Source organism: Alligator sinensis, unplaced genomic scaffold (assembly GCF_000455745.1).
Source record: "Alligator sinensis unplaced genomic scaffold, ASM45574v1 scaffold740_1, whole genome shotgun sequence".
NCBI lineage: Eukaryota > Metazoa > Chordata > Crocodylia > Alligatoridae > Alligator > Alligator sinensis.
In genome coordinates, this window is record NW_005841964.1 from 1572133 (window position 1) to 1589124 (window position 16992).

The following is a 16992-nucleotide window of genomic DNA, read 5'->3' on the forward strand; positions in this document are numbered from 1 at the left end:
ATGCTGCGGCTAGTAAAGCGACCAAAACGCTGGCTTGCATCCATAGATGCTTCTCAAGCAAATCCTGGGACGTCATTCTCCCCCTGTACTTGGCCTTAGTGAGGCCGCAGCTGGAGTACTGTGTCCAGTTTTGGGCTCCACAATTCAAAAAGGATGTGGAGAAGCTTGAGAGAGTCCAGAGAAGAGCCACGCGCATGATCAGAGGTCAGGGAAACAGACCCTACGATAACAGGCTGAGAGCCCTGGGGCTCTTTAGCCTGGAAAAGCGCAGGCTCAGGGGTGATCTGATGGCCACCTATAAGTTTATCAGGGGTGACCACCAGTACCTGGGGGAACGTTTGTTCACCAGAGCACCCCAAGGGATGACGACTAGGTCAAATGGTCATAAACTACGACAAGATCATTTCAGGCTGGACATAAGGAAGAATTTCTTTACTGTCCGAGCCCCCAAGGTCTGGAACAGCCTGCCACCGGAGGTGGTTCAAGCGCCTACATTGAACACCTTCAAGAGCAAACTGGATGCTTATCTTGCTGGGATCCTATGATCCCAGCTGACTTCCTGCCCTTTGGGCAGGGGGCTGGACTCGATGATCTTCCGAGGTCCCTTCTAGCCCTAATGTCTATGAAATCTATTAAGATGCAGTTTTTTAAATTTCATGTTAGAAATTAAAGCAGAAATGTGGAAAACCACCCATAATATACTGTAACAAACATATTACTGCAGAGGAGCCATTAAGATGAGCACTTGTGACTAAACAATTTCTGTAATATACACAAAGCCCAGAAAACACTAATCAGCGAATCCTTGAATAATGCTTCCTACCCCTTTAATGAGAAGGCTATATTAACCACAATTCTGATTAGCTACTAAATTAGAGATTCTCTGTACTCCCATTTTCTGGGCTGGGGAGAGATAAGCCCCATGCTCTACATACTTTAAAGATGATTAAGCGTGTACCTGCCCTCTAGCTCAGGAGTTAGAAAAAACTTTGTGATGGTGTAAATATCTTTAGAGGCTGATTCAGAGATCTCTCTGCTTCCTGTACACAATGAAACAACATGCATATAGAAGTACAAGATGACTGCAGCAAGGAATATTAGCCATCCAGGAATGTTATATATAGAGCTAGCCACACATGCCGTTTTCTAACTGGAAAAAAGAGAGGTTGCACTACGAAGTTTAACTCTCTGCAGATAGCTCAGGAGCTTTAACTCTTCCAGATCCTACAAGACTGATTCTATATTTTACTCAATGTGGGTCTTATTTTTGTAGCTAAGTGCTTTCTCTACATATAAATTGGTTTATTTTAACATAATTTATGTAAGCTCCAGAGATAATCAAGTTAAATTAAACTTCCTTTTCTATAAACCTACCTTTCACATGACTAATCCCTCTCTCTAATAATACACTAGGAGTCTCGGTGCAACATCCTGGGCAAAACAGCAGGAACAGGAGTATGTTCTGGTTGGTAAGAGAACAAAAAGCCAGTTCCAGATTTCTGCAATTAGTGCTACACATGAATTGCACCATAAGATCTACTTTGCTTTACACATGTGATAAACCTGTTCATTAACATGCATAATTTTGAATAAGGACCTATACATTCTACAGCTCTGGAATTTGCCACAAAAAAAATTCCCATATGCAAAACTGTCAGAATCTTTCCTTTTATTTAACAAAAAGTCTTCGTTTCTGTAAAGAACACCCACAAAGTATGATGTAGTAGTCTCTTCCTGTATCAACATAGGCATGAAATAACAGCCTTGAAAAGCATGATATGCTCCATTCATCAAACCCAGGGGCCTGTGAAGTTCATGATGCCATACCTGCAAAATTTCAAGTTTTTCAAGGGTACCAGGGACATGCCCATTTTAGCCATGGAATTCACCATTTTGTAGTAGCCAGGCCCTTTTGGTTTCTGGTCCTCTGCCCTGCTGTATACCTACTGGCTGGCCAGTTTTCTCCACAAGGACAGTGAACTGAATTGTAATACATGCTCCCCAACCTTGTTTCATGAAGCTGGGAAGGAGATGTGCCTATAAATCACAATACACTCTTTTTACTAACAAGTTCATATAACTTCTCCCAACACTCAGGACCCTTTGATCATCATGGATCCTGGTTTTCTCTGATAAAAAAAATCCCCAGTTTTCAGATTAAAGTAACCCAAAATCCACATCTTTCCATGATTAACATGAAACACCGCTATATATATCTTTATATTAGTGGTGTTTCATGTTAATCATGGAAAATGTGGATCTATATACATATCTATATATTAGTGGCATTTCATTCAAATCACGGAAATATGTGGATCTATATGTATATTAGGGTGGTGCAAAGCTTTAGTAGCCAATTTGATACGGAGGAGATTTGGCCCGATTCGGCAGCTGAATCTCTGAATCTGAATAGAATCAAAAGACTCATTAAAGGGTCTGAATCAAATCAGAAGCATCCAAATCGATCCAGAAAAGATTCAGAAGGCAGGCTTGCAGGAAACAAACTGAGAAGAGGGAGTGGGGTGAGAAAGACTGCTCTGATATTGACATCTGTAGCTGGCCAGTGACTGTGATCTTTCCCTGAGTTCCCTTCCAATCACAGTCCTCTGGGGGAGGAATGTAGAAACAAGATATAAGGCTGTGTGTGAAATGATCTGTTCTGTGCCTTTTGTGAGTTGTGTCTGTCTTGCAGCAGCAGCAGCAGCAGCAGCAGCAGCAGCAGCAGCAGCATCTGAAAGGTTCTGGCTTGGTAGCACTAGCTAGTCTCTTGCTAGGAAGTTTTATCCAATCCTTTCCTACTTACCCTTGCATACCATCCCTATTGTTATCCCTTTCTTGTCCCCAAATCCTCTTATTTGTTCTTCTTAATCTGTCTTTTTTTCTCCCACACAAAAAGAAATCCATGTTTTCCCAGACAGTGTGTCATCACTATGCAGGAAAGCACAACACACACACACACACACACACATGTTGCAGCAAACCATGAAGTGTGCTGGAAAGGCAGGTGCCAGGTCTTCTGGCAGGGGAGGGAGAGGGGGCAGAAGGAGAGCTGCAATCCCCACCCCCCCAACATAGACGCACCCTCTTTCCTGGCAGGAATGAATTTTCTGCTGCTAGTGGGAGCAAGGAAGTGGGAGAGTGTCTGCACCTGTACCACCTCCACTAACACCAGTAATAACCACCAGCACCACCATGACAGTCTCCACCCCAATTTCAGTTTCCAGCATGAGCCTTCCAGTGTCAGAGGAGGAGCTGAATCTGCAAGCAGAATTGCTCAGGGCCATAGCAAAGGAAATTCTGGGGAAGAAGGGGGAATTTGAGTTTGTGCTCCACACCCCTCAAAATTCCCCTAGAGGCAGGTCTCTTCTGGAATGTACTTTGGAGGAGGTTGTGGGGGCAGGTGGCTCAGCTCCTCTGCCTGGGGAGGAGGGGGATCAGGCAGGGTCCCCACCCTCAACCCAGAAGCAGGTGGGTAGTATAGTATGGGATCATTTTGAGGTGGCTGATGATCCCAGGTATGCTACCTGCCAACACTGCCAAAAGTGGATCAGCTGGGGCAAGAAGGTGAAACACTTCACCACCACAGCAATGCTGCATCTCTGCAGGCACCACCCCCTTGCCCTTCTTCCTCCTCAGCCTGGCACTAGTGGGGGCGTGCCCAAACAGAAGTCCCCCTCTCACTCCAAAGCCCCTGTCCCCAAGAAACCAGTGGGGGAAAGGCAGAGACAAGGGGTGGGGGGGCGCATTCTCAAGGCAAGCAAAGTCACCCAGAGCACTGGAGAGATGCTTGTCCTGGATGGCCAGCCCTTCTCCTTTGTTGAGCATCCAGGATTCAGGTGGCTCATGGCACTCAAGGCTCCATCCAACCAAGTGCCTGCATGCACTACCTTTAGCAGGATGGTGGTGCACTCCCTGTATGAGGCATGCAGGAAGTACTTGAGAGAGGAGCAGCGCAAGGCAGATAGGTTTGCACTTTACTTCGGACATCTGGAGCAGCCAGGGTGGAAATCATGCCTCTCTCTCCCTCACAGGGCACTGGTGCAATCAGTCAGGCCATCGGTGGGCTCTCCTTCAAGCAGAGGTGATGGATGAGTCCCACACAGCAAGGGAGATCATGGTGGCCATGAACTTCATGGTGCAGTGGGGGCTCATTGGGCAGGCAAAACTCACCTGTGGGTTCAGGGTCACTGACAAAGGGGCCAATCTGGTGAAGGTGGTGCATGATGCCAACTTTGTTGGGCCCTATTCGATTCGGATTCAGATTTGGCCTGAATCAGGGATAGTGCTTCGATTAGTTGATTTGGATCACTGTCCCTGATTTGATTCAGATGAATCTGAATCTGAAGATTCAATGCTGATTTGGAGAACCAGTGATTCAGCCATAGACAGTTTTAAAGTTTTTTCTACATACCTTGAGGTAGCAGGTGTGGCTTGTTATTGCTGCGATGCTGGGTGGCTTGTTATTGCTGCGATGCTGGTGCACATGGAGCGTCCCACAGGAGTGCGGGGGTCTGCCGGGGAGCATGCTGGGGGCCCACACACCTTGCTAGCTTGGCAATCAGCTACAGGGGGACCCTGAGTGCCCCCCCCCGCAGACCCAGGAGGCACCAGTTACTGAACCAGGGGGGCACAAGGGTGGCCTCCAGCGCGCTCCCTGGCAGACCTGGAAGTGAAGCAGAAGTGCTTCTGGGTCTGCTTCCAAGCGTGCTGGGGACCCACCCCCCTGCACTTCTGTGGGATGCTCCATGTGCCCCAGCATCGCAGAATTCACGAGCTGCCTGTTACTTTGAGGTGTGTAGAAAAAGCACTTAAAGCTGTGTCTATGTCTATGTCTGAATCTCTGAATCTTTCTGAATCTCTCTGAATTGATTTGGAAGGTTCTGATTCAATTTGGATTCAGAGATTCAGCCACTGAAAGCTTTGCACAGCCTTAATATTATTTATATATATTAGTGGCGTTTCATTTTAATCACGAAAAAAGGTGGATTTTGGGCTACTTTTTTTAATCTGAAAACTTGGGGGGGTTAATCAGAGAAAACCAGGATCCTTGGTGATCATTCAATACATGAGAGCACCAATAATGAGGGAATGAACCAGAACTGTATAGTAGAAGAGGCTGCTGTCTAGAGTAGGGATCAGTAACTTACACCCTGCAGGATTCATCCAGTCTGCAAAGAAATTTTGTGCATCACATCAAGCATGCCAAAAAATCCTGGGCCCCCAGGTGTCACCTTGCTCTTGCTACCATGCAGGGAGCCCCCATAGCCTCCTCTTAGCCACTCTCACCTGTGGCTCCCAACCAGGCCCAGTGGTGCGAGTGGCCAGGAGCGTCCGCAGAGTCTTAGACTGGGTGAGTCACAGATGCTCAGGCCCTGCTGACCCATCAGAGGTCTTACAGCTCCCCTACCCTGCCCAACATTTCCAAGACAAATGGAATTACCAGTGACATTTGCATAGTCTTGCTTCCCTCACTTCCCATTGGATGGGGAACTACACCCCACCAGAGCACTGCACCCTGGAAGCTATAGTCCAGCCCACCTTAGAACCAAGTTTTGTTAATCTGGTCTGCTGTTATAGGGCACTGACCCCTGGTCTAAAGGACCCCTTTACCTTTTGCTGCATAAGTTATAAAATATATAGTGATGGAACAAAAGGGATCTGAAAGACCCCACAAGCAAGACCCAGAACTCCACAGGGGCTGAACAAGCCCCCAATAAAACACAAAACTGACCCTGGGAGAAGGAAGTGGCAGGGCAGTTGTTAACAAGCTGGGCGGCACTGGGCTGATGACATCATCCCCCAGTGCTGCCGCAGGAGATTGAAAAGACACCTGGAGTGCCAGGGAGATGAGTGGAGAGCCACTCTGTGCCAGTTATGGCAGAGGCAGCGGCAGTTGCAGGACACCGAGGCAGAGATGTGTTGGAGCCCTTGGGGATCAATATATACTGAGCAGTATAGGCTCCATGCTCCTAAGGCTAGGGAGTGAAGCCTCATTTACTAAACAAAACCCATCAGCTTAAACAAGCTGGATGTGTTGCCGGCAGGCTAAGACCGTCGTAGGCAACCATCGTAGGAATTAGGTTCCTTTTCATTTCTTTCTTTTTTTGGCTTTTTTTCTTTTCTTTTTTTTTTTTTTGAGAGAAGGCCGCCTGAGACGGGTGGAGTTCTAAGGTCTGGCCTTAAGCTCAAGATTAACCCCTTGTCAGCAAGGGAGCAACAGAGTAATCCAGACAAGACTAGGAAGTGTCTTCGGAATTGCCCCTTAGGTCAAAACCCAGATCAAGCCAAGGTCCTGCATCGGTCCATTGTCTCAACACCAATGGCTGGTTTATGGCTGGGGGTGTAGGGGAGGTGGAACCCCTTCATCAGATGCTCTCAGATCCATTAGTAACCCCAAGTGGGACCCCTGTGTTGAAAAACATTGAACCCCTCCTATCAAATTGTGTATTGTCAAAATCATGGCAAGCAAGTTGAGGGAAGGCCTATCTTGGCGGGGGACTCAAGAAAAACCCACCCTTGGATAATCAGGAGCATTACAAGTGAACAATGCAAGGCTGCTCCAAGAAGAAACAGGAAGGTCTCATGGTTCAATATGTGGAATGTTTCCTTAGAGATTCCTTGTATTTTTTCCTCCTACTGCCCCACAAATGTTATGCTGGGAGAAATAGTAGTCACTGGGCATGTTCAGACATTGCCCTATGGCAATATTGCTACTGTACCATGCTTTAGTACTTCCAAAAGCATGGCACAGTAACTGTTCATACTGCGCCATACGTGTGGCGTACAGTTATTTTTAGCAGCTACTTCATTGTAGTGGCACGCTATAATGGGAGAGCATGCCACTACAACCAAGTAACTGCTGGTCACATGTAGACACCAGATGCTACGTTGCCATAGCGCATCACTACAGCAATGTAGTGTCATGTGTAAACATGCCCACTAAGTTCCCAACTTGAGATCTCACATCATATTAGCAGAAACTCTGAGCACTTTCAACAACCACTAGAGATAATGAAACTGCTCTGGAATCTAAAAAGTGCTAGATTCTCTGAAAAAAATAGGCCACAGGCTAATTAAATCAGGGATCTCAACTTACTGAACATTTTGTATCTCTGTCTCATCTCCACACTTCTCTGACCCACCTCTGTCTTGAAAAAATAAATTAGTCTGTGTTGGTTAAACGCCAAGATTCTATAGCCATGAGTTCAAGAGAATTAAGGAAATTGATAATTCTTCATTCAGAGAAGGTCTGAAGGGAGCAGAATAAATAAGGAGACATGCATAGAACAATAAGAAGCTAACAAAATATGAACACTGGTGCTTAACTGAGCACCACCCAGCTGTGCACAGAATGGAGCAGGGGACCTTTTGGACAGGCAAACATGAAATACATAATGAAAGACTGTTCCATAATGTACATGCACACAGGGTCTTAGATTTAAGGTTATATGTGCATCCTTAGTTTGGATAACTAACTTCTTAGTGCTCGACTTAAAAAAAAAATTAAAAGAATGTTAAGTTTGCAAAGTCATAGATGCTTAACAAAGACCAATGTCTGTCATGTGATTTATACATACATGTAAGTGCACACCATGCAGACTAATCTGGCAGCTCAAGATATTTATCATTTAAAACTCTAGATATATATTATTTTAAATCCCAAGTAATAAAACACTGAACATAAGGATTTAGAAGTGAAAAGCTGACAGATCTTTAACTAAAGCAGAGTGTATTGGGCTGGCTCCAACGCTGACTATGCTAACTTGTGAAAAATAACCTGTAGAGATAAACTTAAACTTAATTAGCACATCTTCAAATTACCCGTTCCGCTGTTTCAATCAGAGCAGCAGCTTCTGCCTTGCCCACTTGTTGCACCATCTTGTAAAACAGGCTCTCTTTCTCTTGTAACAGAATGTATGGATCATCGTATTCTTTCAGTCTCCCTGCATCCAAAACCTGTTAATCAGCAGAAGCAAATCTATGAACACATTAAATTCTGAAACATACATTACCCTAAAGATTACAATACAAAGGATGGTGGCTGGATTTTTTTTAAATATGTACTTTGATTTATTGTTAAAAAAAGGACAGAAAATTGAATACCTGAAGGCCCTTTATTGGGGGTGGTATTATATTTTCTGTTTCTAGACTATATACTATTTTCTAGGGTCCTACAGTCACATTAGTTATATGAATGCAATCAGAAATTCTTCAGGATATGGTAATTCAATATTAATGAAGCAAATTAAGTGGCTAATAAACTGTAGCATTAATTTTGTAAAAAGAAAATAAGAATGGCATACTGAAAGTGAACCAAAGAGTCAATACTGAAGGTATTTTAAAAAAACCTTGTTGCTTGGTTTAAGTGCATTAGGAACAGGAAAGCTGCAACAGAACAGCTGGGGCTTTTGGGCTGCAGGGTAGAAGTGCAATTAAAAAAAGATATTGCTGAAAAAGTAAATTATCTCTTTCATTAGTCTTCACTAGAGAATATTGTAAATCACTAGGACTAGATGATACAGGGTCATGAGTTTTAAAGAATGCAAAAATAAAGTGACTGAGCTGTTGGGAAAAATGTTCATTCTCTCATTTAAATCAGTCAGTCTGTTGAAGAACTGGAGAATATCAAAGTATATCAAAAACTGTACCTATATTTAAATAAAAAGGTGTAAGAGGTGATCTGGGAAATTTACAGATCTGTAAGTCTCAATCCTTTACCTGCAATTTGGTTAACATTATAACAGAAATATTAAATACGTGGTAGATCATGATATGATAAAATTTACTCACAACTCAATTTTGTGAAAGAAAATTATATCTCACAAGTTTACTAGAATAAGTGAATGGGACAGTCAATAAGAAAAGAACAACTTAATAATTTTTTTGGACTTTGAAAAGGCAACTGGAGTAACAAAATAGCTATGGTACAAAAGAAAAAAATCTAAATGAATAAGAAACTAAGACAGAAAACAAAATAAATGGACAATTTTCACACTGGCAAAAGTCTAACAGCTGGGAGCCACAAATAATAGGACCATAAGTATTAATCTTCAGAAAAAGGCATCAAGTAGCAAGGTGGCAAAACCTACAGATGATGGAAAAGTATTTAAGTTTAAATCAAGGAAGACTTCAGATAAACCTACCCAAGCTAAAATAAATGAGCAATACAATGGTAAATGAAAGCCAAAACTAAAAAAAGTGACAATATGCATTTTTTTTAACTAATCATACACTTTATGGGATTCTAAATTAACAGCAATTAACAGACTTAGGAAAGAAACACAGGCATCATAGTGGGCAATTTGAACACTATTTTAAGTGCAGAGCAGTCACTGTCAAACCAAGGCTAGGCACAAGACATTTAAAAAGCCTGAGGTGGAAGTGATCTAACTTGTGTGTTTTACTCTAAGCACCCTAGGTTAGATTGCTACCAAATAGAATGGATGTTTGGCCTTGAGTGAAGGGGGCAACACAGGCTACATGCACTGGCTGAGGCCAGCAGGTTGGGGGCTCCCCACTGCTGAGGATGGCCAAGTGCAGCCCAGCAGCAGGGCCACCCCTGATTGGCTGCTGGACAGGGCTGAGCACACATTCTCCCACTACTGGCATTTGTCAACTGAAGGCAAGCTGTGGACGCAACTGGCTCCCATACCCTGCAGCGAAGTCTGCTACCTGGCACTGCACCTGCTCATGGGTGGATGTGGAGGCTCTGAGTGGCTTCCTGCATACCCATCTAAGGCCTCCCCATGCACCCACGAGTGGGCGCAGCACCAGAGAGCCCTACTAGGCTGCACAGAAAAGCACCCTTCACCAATTAGTAAGGATCCTGGTTTTCTCTGACTAAAAAAATCCCCAATTTTCAGGTTACAAAAAGTAACCCCAAACCCACATTTTTCCGGGACAAAATGATACACCACTAATACACAGATATATGTATAGTGGTGTTTCATTCTGATCATGGAAAAATGTGAATTTTGGGTTATTTTCTAACCACAAAATTGAGGATTTCTTTTAATCAGAGAAAACCAGGATCTCTGCCCATCAGCAACAGCCTCGGGCATCTGTAGTCAGTCTGCTCCCTGGCGCTGTGCCTGATCATGGGTGGATGGGGTGGGGAGGAAGCGGGCAGAGTGGGTTCCCGCACATCCACCCAGGGATCTACATGACCTGTAAGTGGGCACAGAGCCAGGGAGCTTGACCAGGCTGCGGGGCACAGTGGAGCACCCTTACCACTCCCCCATCAGGTTCAGCCACTGTGCTGACTTGGCTCTGAGAGAGTTTGGGGACAGAGCAGCCAAGGGTGGGATGCAATGGCAACTCCCTAAGAGTGGGAGGCTAGTGGTGGGCCGCAAATGCCTCAGATGCTAGTAGACTGTAACTTGAGTTGGGAGGGGATCTAGTACAGAAGTTTAATAGATCAGTCTAACCTAAACTGCTTAAGTCTGATGCTACTTCCATCCAGGTCTATCCTGGACTGGGTTCTGCCATTTTTAAACCAGTCTACGTTTGGTGAACTTCTGTTGTGTTACAGGTTTAGATTGATTTCCAGTCAGTAATACTGGTTTATGTGTAATGTCTGTATCTGGCCCAAATGTTCAGATACATAAGGAATGAGACAAAACCATGCAGAAAATATTTTTTCGTACCATAAGCCCTTGGTATGGCCAGCACCATGAAAGACAATCAAACATTTTCTTGAGATGAAGCATTTCTACAGAACCAGACTAGGTATTTTTTAAAATGGGTCATATAATAATGGCCTTCACATAAAACTTATTTTTTTCTTTTTACTTTAAATCCACAACAAGGCTATATAGCTTCTTACTTAAAATACAGAAACATATACTAAAATCAGCATTGATATAGCTGAAACAGAGGGGACACAGGGACAGGCAATAAGAATGATTGTGGGGCATGGAAAAATGTATGTGGACATTTTTTTTTAAACCCAAGACTGTTATACACCCTTCCCACATGCAGATACATCATATGCATACATACGCCCAAGAGTGGCTACAAAGTATAAATGGAAAAGTTTTGATATTATATGATATACAAATGGGTCTTAATGTATAATAAATATTCAAAGAATGCCACCTATGCCATTTAAGGGCACATATGGAGACATCTCAGTATACTTAGCACTATCCTATTTAAGGATAAATTGCACATCTAATTGTCTTTGCAATCTTTCACATTTATTTATATATTATTTAGATTACATATGAACACAGAGAGCAAGTCATAGTTAAGAACAGCTTTCTTAAGGATTCAAAGGTAACTATTATACGCAGTACCTACATAATCATTAAAATATCCTATAATTTGGCATTCCATGTTAGGCATCTTGAACATGATGTGGGGTTTTTCCACTAAGTATAGTGTTGCAGCATGTAAACATCCCTTGTGAAATTAAAGAAAAAGAACATTTTCTAAATATGTATCTTTCATGTGGAATGCAACAGAGAAAAGAAAGGTCCCCAGTTTACTACTCTTAAAGCTATTTTTAACTATAATTTTAATTTTGTTTCATATTATATTATATTAATAAAAGATTGTAATGTAAATTGCATTTGTAATTTATCCATAAATATTTACATTATGCAGGGAGGTGTTTACCCATGTTAGTTTGAAGTTAAGCAGAAGGTAGAGCAGGGTAGCACCTTATAAACTAACTGGTTCAGAGAATTGAGTGTGCATGAGCACAACCAAAGCCTGGAGAGGTAGCATATTTTGACTTTGTGTAGTGCTATACCTATGTAAAACTGCTTTTTAACTATTATGAAATTCAGATTTTGCTAATGAGGCACAGAATTTTGAAAAATGCAGAAAACCAACCAGCCAACAGTAAGTAGAGCCAAAGTATCTCCTCCGACTGGAGGGGAGAAGCCTACTCCATTTTTCTTTTATAAATTTTAAATAGGCAAATTAGCAGAATATCAGCAGAAGAGGGGAGAACATGTGCATGACTAACTTGAAAAGCAATGTTTGTATTTAACATATACAATTTTAAGTACACATTCTCCTCCAATCTTGAGGAAAAAGCACCTGACTATAGTACAAAATGGGAGACAAGGTCAATGGAATAGAAAAAATGTGTAACTTTTTTTAAAATCACAAAGAAAAAAACCAAGGCAATACTACAGATAAGGCAATATTTTAAGTTATTTTCAGAGGGTCCATTATTCTTTGTATATTAATGTGGGGGACCCCCTGTCAGTTGCTCTGATTAATGAAGTAGTGGGTAGAGTTTATGGTAGTGGTTTTGGCTTACAAGTATGCCTCAGATGTACTCATTTGAAAAGACCATATTTCCTTGAATACCATACTATTGATGTAATTGAATTCAACAGCTATTGGTGAAGCCCTGTTGATATAAACAAACGAGCTAGGGACAGACATTCAAGAACCCTGAGTCTGAATTGATTCAATATTTGCAGGTTAGTCTAACCTGCAGAGTTTGAACTGATTTGGAGATGGATAAACATTCCTTTTTCATTCCAGAAATGCAGGCACATGCCTGCAGTGGCTTAGACTAGATGCCAGGTGTTGCTAGAACAGCCCTCCTTTCCCTTCCTCAGAGCTGAGCTGAGGGGGAGGGGGGCAGGATGCTCTGATTAGCCCAGCAGGGAATTGATAACAGTGTTTATCACCCGTAACTCAGTGTTTATCACCTCATTAAGAAAACAACAGAGGGACATTACCAGCTACCTGCTGATTCTGCCTTTGTCACAGCACAGACTGTAGTTAGCATGTGGTCTGCAAGCTAATACATACACACCACGCAGCAAGACGGAGGGAAGAGGGGGATTCCTGTTTAGCATGGAGTGTGGGGAGGGGGCGGGAGCAGCCCGCAAGTCTCTGCCAGAGCTGCAGCCAGGGAGCAGAGGGGAGGGGCCAGCCCTGCTGTGGAGCAGTGAGCCCTGCCCAGTTCAGAGAGCATGCCAGGATGCTGGGGGAGTCTGGTTTATCTTAAACCAGCAAGGGGTCTGGGACAGACATTGCATAAACTATTGTGAGCCAAATCAATTAACTCTGATACTACATTCAACCAAGTTTATCTCAAACCAGTTTCAGCCATTTTCAAAGTGGTTTATGTGCACTGAACTTCTGTTCTGTTACAGGTTTAAACTAGTTTCTGATCACTTAAACCAGCTTATGTGTAATGTCTGTCCCTAGCCATGGAAACAGTTAGCAGGTGTCCCCAAGCAACCACTCCTCAGCTTGAGCCTTGTTCCCCTCGCTTTGGTCCAGATCAGCTTTAGTTTATCAGCAGGGATCTTGGTTTTCTTAGATTAAAAAAATCCCCAATTTTCAGCTTAAGAAAAGTAACCCCAAATCCACATTTCTGTGATTAAAATGAAACACCACTTATATATAGATATACAGGGATTCAAATAAAACACCGCATATATACAGAACTAATTATTATATAGTGGTGTAGTGGTGTTTCATCTTAATCATGGAAAAATGTGGATTTTGTGTTACTTTTTCAATCTGAAAATTGGGGATTTTTTTAAATCAGAGAAAACCAGGATCCCTGTTTATCAGTCGTCAGTTTTTTTCTGGCTGTGAGGGAATGGGAATATTTCAGTAGAATTACTGAAGTTTTCAAATATGTTTTTGCTGCTGGGTTATCATTCACCAGTGTGAATAGTGATTGATAGCTGAAAGATGGAGGTTATAGGAGGGGTTTATTTGGTAGTTAAATATTTAGGAATCATCAAGTCATATCTACGGTAAAGGGAAGGCACTCATTTTTGTATGGATGCTCATGTAAAAATCAAATAAATAAAATGCTTTTGCTATGGTTCTGCTATGCTTATTTCAAATTTCATATACTTCAATGTATAGGCTTATTAGCATCATAAGGACTATGTACGAATTAGCATGATACTACATTGCAAAGAGAGGCAGAATCTGACCCTTAATTACTGATTACTCATTTTCTGATCAAATTTCATATGAAGCACAATTTCTATCACTAAATTGGCCCAGGCAGATTCCAAAGTAGCTGCACCTGCTGAATTAAGTGTAGGAAAGTGAGACAGACTTGTAGTAAGTAAGATCAGACAACAGTAATTCAGGTACAGAAGAGAATAGTTCTTTCTCTGAACTTGAAGTCTGACCTCAACTTTTTCCAGAATCTGACATGGAAGTTATTTGTGGCATCTTGGACAAATCACATTTCTCTGTACCTGAGTTCACAAGTAGTCAGATACAGAAAACAATCCCTCATGGAGATGCTGCAAGGATTAACTGCCTGCAACATACTTTGAGATCCTAGACTAAAAACCAGTGCATAAGCCCAAAACACTGGGTGTGTCTACAGGACACATGATGGACTGTTCTATTGCACTTTAGTACTTCACAGCAAAAACGTCACTTCATCAATCTACTGGATACAAAAATCATGGACTAAATATAGACACTGGATTTATGACAGATTATAACCTGCTTAACATCTGACTCCCCAAGTAAACCCGCTACTTTTTACCAGCTGTTCTCATTCCCTCCCCTCCCCATCTCTCATCCATTGACTATAGCTACATTCATTCCCCTTTCCTCACCACCCCCCCCCCAGCTGTTTCTCACCTACTAACTACCTCACTTTACATTTTAGCTGACTGGCTTTCTTGCATATGTACTGGCTCTGGCTGCTTTACTAGTCTATCCAGGAAGAGCACAGATCATCTGCAGATACTTCCTCAGCCTGATGAAGGGTATTTGTACCCAATAGCTTGCAAAGAAGAATTTTGCACCTATTTGAGTTGATCTAATAAAAGATATTGGATTTACCCAAAGAACTTTGTCTGCCTATGTCCTTAGATCAACACCCCAGTAGCAAAGATGCATTAATGAATGGGTAGACACACTCAGTGGCATGCAAATTATGACCTGATTTTCCCTTGCTTTGTGCCTTGGGCAGCCAATTACACTTGGGCAGAGCTACACTAAAAGCAGTCATTTTGATTTGGCATCATTTTTACTTGTTTTTTTTTTAAACTTGTGCTAGTTCTGTGTACACAAGTATACTAGAGACAAACCTGAAGGGAGACAAATCTTTGGGCTAGTGCTGTCAATACTAGAGGACTAGTCTCACGAGTAAAAGTTTGTAGGAGAGAACATCAATGATCACACGGAAAACTAAATAAACTTTAAATTTAATGGAAGACATCCATTCACCTTCATATCTGAAGTACAACCTATTATTACTGAGATCTATTCTGAATGATATTTGTACTCAGGCAGCATTGGCCATACATTTTACAATTTTTTAAAGAAGTGTAAAAATGTATGCCAGTTCGAGAATAAATCTTTCCAAATACTTGTTTTAACTCAGTTATAAAAGTATTCTGGAGGATGAATACCTACATCATTCCTATTTTTGCCAAGGGGGCTCATGGTATTGGATATAAAGCAGGAAAGCAGTTTTCACATCCAAATCTTGTTTGACAGAAGGAGATTAACAGTGAAAAAACTAGGATTTAAACAAAAAGTTAAAAGAGAAAGCAGCTACTTAAGTTTGCAGTGCTCCGCAAAAAAAAATAAACTAAAGAAAAAAAATGTGAAGGCAGAGTTTTATCAACAAAAATGCTTCCAAACTATTTTTTTAGGAAGTCTTAAAAACATTTTCATTACAACTTTTATTTATACACATACATGCACACACATACCCTCACAAACCTGGTTAGTTTGAGCTTTCAGTATATCTTCATGGATAACTGTTTTCATATTTACATTTGTCATCCACTTAACAACTAGAAAAGAAATCTGAAAACCTAAAATACTGGATAAAGAAAAACTATATTAAAGGAAAAAGTTATCAAAGGTCTCTTTGGTAAAGTGAAGAAATGGAAAGTAACACACTGAAGGTCAAGAAAGTCAATTTTTATATAGAACAAGACTGGATTCATGAATCAAAACATAAAGGAAAGTATATCTTTAGACACAGTATTTACTCTTCCTTTTGCATACCACTATGTTAATACTAATTTTGAAAATGAATTTTCTCATTGAAATAATGCAGTTAGCACAGACCACATAAAAGAAACATCACTATTGAGAGGAAAAAAAAAGAAACCATACAGATATTGATAGTGATCTAATAAATATTATATAAAAATTGTCCAAAAAATAACAATAGAGTTTTAAAAGTTTATTTTCTAACTTTCAGTGACAAAAGCATACAGAAAGAATAAACAGTAATAAAACATTGAACAAAGTCAGAGTATGGGATAAAAGTGTCCAGCAAAAGAGAGATGTGATGGCATGGAAGTGTGTTCCAGCTAAGGAAAAAATATTATTCTCATTCACATTCATCCTCTCTTCATAGCCAGAGAGAAAACCAGAGCGTTAAGGACTGACCTAAATGCTTTTATTTCCTCCTCAAAAGGGAAACAATTCAAGGAAATGATCTCCTAGCAAATAGGTCTCATTTTAGACTTAGATAAGGCACCTCCAAACAGGAAAATAATTATGAAGTTCAAAACTCTAATAGGAAATAATTGTTAAACAATGTTTTCTTCAAAGGACAGGACAAAGTGATCTTCCACAAAATCCTAGGAGAGGCATGTATTTAGGACACACTGGGCAGGTCTATACATTGCCCTATGGCGACATTGTTACTGCACTGTGCTTTAGTAACTGCACCATATACACGGTACATGGTTATTTTTAGCACCTACTTCACCATAGCTGCACACTATAATGGGGTAGTGTGCTGCTACAGCAAAGTAGCTGCTGGTCACATGTAGACACCTGTGGATGCTATGTTGCTATACTGCGTCGCTATGGTGACATAGCATCACATGTAGCTGCACGCACATGTAGCTGCACCCACTTTTCCATCACAATTATAAAAAATAATTTACCCAAGACAGTATATAGCTTTGTGAGAAATAAGTCAGTAGCTTGTCTTCCATTTTGAATATATTCAGATTTAAGTATGTTTAGTCTTTTCCTCCTCCTCATGGTTTGCCAGGACAGATC

General features: G+C 41.5%; 1 protein-coding gene across 8 annotated transcripts in view; it reads right to left on the bottom strand.

Moving 5' to 3' along the window:
- ABCC4 (ATP binding cassette subfamily C member 4) overlaps positions 1 to 16992 on the bottom strand; it is a 255354-nt gene that overhangs the window by 9329 nt on the left and 229033 nt on the right. For 7 of the 8 annotated variants that reach the window (XM_025200355.1, XM_025200361.1, XM_025200360.1 and 4 more), the window contains one exon: positions 7822 to 7956. In XM_025200355.1, coding sequence (XP_025056140.1) covers positions 7822 to 7956 — 135 coding nt within the window. Of the gene's footprint in view, positions 1 to 7821; positions 7957 to 16992 lie in introns of those variants that run through there. The other variant, XR_003093303.1, reaches the window with a different exon arrangement.